Source organism: Xyrauchen texanus, chromosome 49, assembly GCF_025860055.1.
Source record: "Xyrauchen texanus isolate HMW12.3.18 chromosome 49, RBS_HiC_50CHRs, whole genome shotgun sequence".
NCBI lineage: Eukaryota > Metazoa > Chordata > Actinopteri > Cypriniformes > Catostomidae > Xyrauchen > Xyrauchen texanus.
This window is the reverse complement of record NC_068324.1, coordinates 18,099,964-18,106,246: the sequence shown is the minus strand read 5'-3', so window position 1 is coordinate 18,106,246 and position 6,283 is coordinate 18,099,964. Positions and strand designations below refer to the sequence as shown.

At 37.1% G+C, this 6,283-nt stretch overlaps 1 protein-coding gene across 1 annotated transcript; it reads left to right on the top strand.

Annotated features, from left to right (window-relative positions):
* The first annotated feature begins 439 nt into the window (after positions 1 to 439).
* Positions 440 to 5,758, top strand: LOC127640311 (cholesterol side-chain cleavage enzyme, mitochondrial). The gene is made up of 9 exons (XM_052122777.1): positions 440 to 696; positions 790 to 945; positions 1,035 to 1,234; positions 3,240 to 3,443; positions 3,744 to 3,904; positions 4,022 to 4,188; positions 4,500 to 4,578; positions 4,685 to 4,876; positions 5,628 to 5,758. The coding sequence occupies exons 1-9, from the start codon at positions 440 to 442 to the stop codon at positions 5,748 to 5,750; spliced, it is 1,539 nt and encodes a 512-aa protein (XP_051978737.1). The 3' UTR covers positions 5,751 to 5,758.
* The last annotated feature ends 525 nt before the right edge of the window (positions 5,759 to 6,283 follow it).

Here is a 6,283-nt window from a genome sequence, read left to right as displayed (position 1 = left end):
GCAGCACATGTTTGCCAGACGTTTGCAGCTCTTAGCCGGTAATAGTGAACCTGCAGCAAACCTTTTGCAACAATGAACAATTTGCTGCAAAGTGAAAATCATAATTGCCGAATTTGCCATGAATTCTCAATTTTTGTAAGGGGTATCATTAATGTCTGTACCACCACTGACATTAATTGCATTTTTTTTTCTCCATACAATGAACTCATTTGAATCCTGAGCCCTAAGAACATCCCCTAGTACCACTAATTTAATCATTTGACAAATAAAAGAGTAAAAAGCTGATAGGATTACAGTAGATTGCGTCACATTTGGGTGGTCCCTTAGCACAAGTCCTCAATGCACTTCTTCATCATCCTTGACGTTTAGAGTGGGGAGTCATATAAAAACTCCCCGCTGTTTTCTATTAGACTGGAAAGGGAGAGTGAGTGTGTGTGAGATGGCCAGGTGGAGTTTGAAAGGCTGTCGGGCTCTGAATGAACTACAGCAGCTAAGGGCGAGTCACGCGGGAACAATACCTGCTGTGAGAGAGACATTCAATCCCAGGGAAAACTCTACAGTTAGATCTTTCAATGAGATACCTGGTTTATGGAAGAACAGCCTGGGTAGTCTCTATGCATTCTGGAAAATGGATGGCTTCAGGAATATTCATCAGATTATGGTGCACAATTTCAATAAGTTTGGACCAATTTACAGGTAAAACTTTAAATAAAGTATTTGAATTTGTAGCATACGACATTCACTGTGAAATACTGTAGGTATATAATGATAACCTATTTATTTGAACAGGGAAAAAATCGGGTACTATGAGAGTGTGAACATTATATATCCTGAAGATGCAGCTATCTTGTTCAGTGCTGAGGGTCATTATCCCAAAAGACTCACGGTGGAAGCTTGGACCTCCTATAGGGACTTTCGGAACCGTAAATATGGTGTACTGCTCAAGTAAGTGATGTCTTTCCATACCTGTTATAACTCTTGTTAGGGTTTACTGAAATGGGTATTTAACACACATTATTCATTTGTTCTGGCAGGGATGGAGAGGACTGGATATCTAATAGGATCATTCTAAACAGGGAGGTCATCTCTCCAAAGGTGCTGGGGAACTTTGTACCTCTTCTGGATGAGGTCGGGCAAGACTTTGTGGCTCGTGTCTATAAAAAGATTGAGAGGACTGGACAAAATGAATGGACTACAGATCTGTCCCATGAGCTCTTCAAGTATGCACTCGAATGTAAGGTTTGAGATCTTTATTAACATAAAAAGGTGTTTTTATCTTTGCTTTAAATGGATCTTGTTGGAGCTGTTTGTAGTAGGCCACTCTGTGTAACAAGCCGTGTTGGGGGGTAGTTCACTAAAAGTTTGCGTTTTTCAGAAGCGTGATGTAGCGCAGCAATTTTCGAACGAGTGCAGCCTTTTTAGTAATGAGCAATATTTGGGGAAACACATAATTTAATAATTTAAGTGAATCTTCAGAAAGTAAATGAACCGGTTAAAATAAACTTCTTTTTTTTTCAGTCGGTTCACTGATTTACTTCCCCATGCAGCCTTAAATTGACTTTGCCTTCTCTCGCTTTTTGGATTCAGTTATATAACATAGAGTGTTGTCTAGTTTTACAAGTTGATATTAATTAAAAATGTATTTTTCATTTATTTGTTTAATAAACATTAACATAGAAACATTAACCATAGTAACTACCATTACGAGTGTTCCAGATATAGAACAACAACTATTTAGTTGTTAGTTGGAGTAGAAAATAAGTTAATGCTCAACTTGTGTAGTTGCTGATATAACAACTCGAGGTAATCAAAGTTACAAACCTCAGTTCTTTATTTACGTCATCTCTTTAAACTTTGAAGACTGAGGCACTGTCTAAAGATGTTCATCACGACACTCTTATGTATCAGCACGAGGGAGCCACATGCTGTTTTTTTATTGACAATTTTTACAAATGTAATATGTTAAACATCACATTTCAACAATTGAGACCGGAAAATGAAAACAGGCTTCCATTATGAATCATGTAACACTTGTGCGTTCACTGTAGTTATCATGCTTTTTGACAGAAACCATGGTTTTACTGTATTTTGTGCTTCATATGCTTTTACTACAAATAACATGGTTAAAAGATACTGTAGTAAAACCATGGTTAATTTTCGTAAAAAAGAATGTCATCCCAATTAAACATGGAACTATCAGGAGACACAATTGAATTATTAAAAATTATTGAAATAAATAATACCTATGTAAAATTTCTTCTTTAAATGACATCAACGTAGTTAACAACGTTTTTGTAGCTTGCATTGTCTCTGATAATATGTTTTTGTTTTACATAGCTGTAGTTTAACTTTCAGATATTGTATCTTGGGAAGCTACAGTTTCAAAGTAGCTCCCCCAAACTGGTGTAAATAATACCATACTGCCATTTTATGGCAAGCTATTTTGTCATTCTGATCATTGAATAATATTTTGCAATAAAAAGCTTATCACTCATTGTGGAAATAACTAAATTGGGCACTTGTACAATTTATGTATTTGATAATACATTATTTACATAATTTTTTACTAATTAATTATGCCATAAAATAATGGTACATTTGCATTTGACAGATGCTTTTACCAAGTGATGTAGAGTGCATTTTGGCCATACAGTTGAACCAGTGACCTTTTTTTATATTTAAAAAAAAAATTTGTTTTATTTAAATTATTTTATTTTGATCTTCATGCATAACTGCACATATAAAAACTAAAATTCATTATTTTTTTATTCACAAGTTTGCATGTTCATATAAACATTTAATGGTTAATCTGGTTTGGCTTGATGTGCGCAATGGAGGACCCCGTGCATGAGACTTGATTATGCTCCAAGATTCCTCCCGGACTAGATAAAGAGATAATACATGTCAACGGATTAATGGAAATGAAAGTACATGAAGACAATGTAAAATAAAGGTGCAGATGGTGTGGAGGAGGGATACCGGAAGAATTGTCGCTGGAGAGCGGTATGCGAGCCTTTTTATACTCTAGTGATGATTGCGAGATTAGATGAACCTGCTCCTCACAAAATTACATTTTGAACTCCAATTGTAAAGTTTACTAACCAATCTTTATTAATTTTACCAATTTAGCAGGGATTAAAATTGACCATTTCACACTATGCCATACACTTTTAATGAGGCATAAGCCACATTTGCCTTTGAGCTTTGCAAACAAACTATTTGATGTCTGTTTTTCTCAGCTGTGGGTGCGGTGTTGTACGGGGAGCGTTTGGGCCTGCTGTTGGACTACATTGATCCAGATGCACAACACTTCATTGATTGCATCACTGTCATGTTCAAGACTACCTCCCCCATGCTGTACCTACCCCCAGCCCTGCTACGCAACCTGGGGGCCAAAATCTGGAAAGACCATGTAGAGGCCTGGGACGGCATTTTTAACCAGGGTAACATAACACTGCAGATTTGTACAGAATTACTGTAAATAGAACACAATGGAATCGAAAATTGAGCAGCTGAAAAATCTACATAGTTGGTGACCATTGTCTCCACAACACTTCTTAACTAGCTTAACCATAAAGACTCCCTTGGTTAATCATTTCACTAGAAAGAAATCGTCTAACCAGATTAGCACTAAACAAGCCCTGACAACTGTACCCGGGATGGACATGCATGGAAATTCAAGCTGGTCTTTTTAGCAAGGAAAACTCTTGTTTTTTTTCATCCTTTAATTTGTTTCTCAAAAGCGGACCGATGTATCCAGAATATCTACAGACAGTTGAGGAAAGCTCCTGAAGCCAATGGGAAGTACCCCGGTGTGTTGGCCAGCCTTCTGATGCTTGATAAGCTGTCCATCGAGGACATAAAGGCCAGTGTCACAGAGCTGATGGCTGGAGGGGTGGACACAGTACGATAAATAATACAGTTAACCTTAATCCTCATCTCATATAAATATGACTTCATGTGATAATTTTAAGGCAATTGAAGGCTAATTTTCTAAGTTTGTTATTGTCGTGTATCTTAGACATCTATCACACTGCTGTGGACACTCTACGAGTTAGCCCGCTACCCAGACCTGCAGGAAGAGATCAGGGCAGAAATTTTCGCTGCTCGGGTGGCCTCTAAAGGAGACATGCTGCAGATGCTCAAAATGGTTCCTCTGGTTAAAGGAGCCCTGAAGGAAACTCTGAGGTATAAATAGATATGACAAGATATCATGCCATCAGACTAATTTAAAGGTCTGTGCCATTTCTAGCATCAAACAGAATTGCAATGTGTTTCTTTAAGTAGCCTGAAATAGCAACATTGGCTCAACCAATGACATGAATTTGGGGAGGGACTATTTGCTGAGCAATGGAAAGTGGAGGGAGTGTTTGAAACTTGTTTGAAAAGTCATTATATTTGCAACAATGTTTGGTGCCGAAGTAATCACATTACTAGTTATTTAATTTTTAAGTTTCGTTCTAAATCTGTCTAAAATCATAAAATGATTTATTTTAAAGGTTACATCCTGTGGCAGTGAGCCTGCAAAGATACATCACTAAAGACATTGTTATTCAAAATTACCACATTCCAGCTGGGGTGAGCATGAAACCATGGCCAATGGAAATGACTAATTCATTAATGAGGAGCTAGACAAAATATATGACTGTTTATTCTGGCTGTTTGCATATGTTTGTCTAACCAGACCTTAGTTCAGCTGGGACTCTATGCTATGGGTCGAGATCATCGGGTCTTCCCACATCCAGAGCAGTACCGACCATCTCGCTGGCTCAGAACCGAGAGAAACTACTTTAGGAGTCTGAGCTTTGGGTTCGGCCCACGCCAGTGTCTCGGTCGCAGGATTGCAGAGACAGAAATGCAGCTCTTCCTCATTCATGTGAGTTTATTACAAAGCTTTTCATGTCTTCACATTGCTCCGATTGTACATAGAGTGTTTACTCTGATTATCACCTCAATACACAATGCATCAGTATTCTTCGCCCCCAGTTTAACTCATAGGGGTTCAATCTTTTGGGGTAATGTTTTGTCTTTAATTTTGATAAAAATAATACATTTATAGGAAATCCCCATGAATTATGTGACACAGTTTACCTCCTGCTCCAGATTCTAGGTGGTGTCCCCCAAGGCTCAGTACTTGGCCCGCTCCTTTTTTAATTTATATGCTCCTCAATTGCTTGGATGATGAAATTTAAAATCTATATTTGTTCCCAAGCCAGGTCATTTCTATTGTATCTATGAACTCTAAGTGTTGATGACTGCTGACTTTCTGTTCTGTTTATAGCAATGCTACCATATTGGATGGTGGTAAGCCACAGCAACAAAATATGCCTTTTGGGTCTTGAATACGTTTTGTTAGTAGGCCTCAATCTCTTGTTTAGAGACTGATGGAATTCTACTTCAGCCCTCAACCCTTTATGCAACCTAGATGCATTTTCCTGTGGTTTTAGGGATAGTTTATGTTTAGGTTTAATGCTAAAGTGTGGGATAAGATTAGGGCTATGCTTGTTTGGAGAAAGGATGTTGATGAAGGAACATGTACTACAAATGTAAATAATGTTATTGTTAAAGTATCATGATATTTTTTATTTTATGTTTTCTCAGTTGTGCTCTCCTTCTCTTTTATATAGATGCTGGAGAACTTCAGATTTGAGAAGCAGAGGCAGGTGGAGGTTAGGAGCACATTTGAGCTGATCATACTCCCAGAGAAGCCCATCACGCTAACCATCAAACCACTGCATGAAAGCAGATAACAGAGCTTCAAATGGGAAATAATGTCAAAGGGCAAGAGCTTCAAACAGGAAAAGATGTTTAGGGGCCAGAACTGGACAGAACATCACTAACCTTTGAGACTGATCTTAAAACATGCTAATTTTCAGATATGTCAGTGTATTACTATATTGCCTCTTGAATTGTATTTTATTTCTTCAGAAAAATGCTGAAATAAATCTGAACAGATTTTTAACACTTCTGAAAAGTGAAAAGTACATTTTCAAATAATTCTGTAAAGCTTTGAATTCATTAACAGATATAAATTAAATACATATCATTTTTTTCTAGTGTTGTTTTATTAATAGAAAAAAATTACATAATTTATTTGTTTTTTTGTTTGTTTGTTTTTTACTTGTAAATACATGCATTGTTGAGACATTTGGTCATTTCAGTGGTTCCAGCTGTCTATGTCGAACACGCCCCACCATAGAATCTGTCACACTTTTCTGTTTAGGAAATTAAAAAAGGAAAACATTTCAATAGGTATACGATTGGTGTAGTTATGTCCCATTTC

Excerpts from the sequence above, each read along its gene's own strand:
- LOC127640311 (XM_052122777.1), top strand. The coding sequence starts at position 440 with ATGGCCAGGTGGAGTTTGAAAGGCTGTCGGGCTCTGAATGAACTACAG. Across the intron at positions 3,905-4,021 it reads TGGCTGGAGGGGTGGACACA|ACATCTATCACACTGCTGTG; the intron begins GTACGATAAATA and ends CGTGTATCTTAG. Across the intron at positions 4,877-5,627 it reads TGCAGCTCTTCCTCATTCAT|ATGCTGGAGAACTTCAGATT; the intron begins GTGAGTTTATTA and ends TCTTTTATATAG.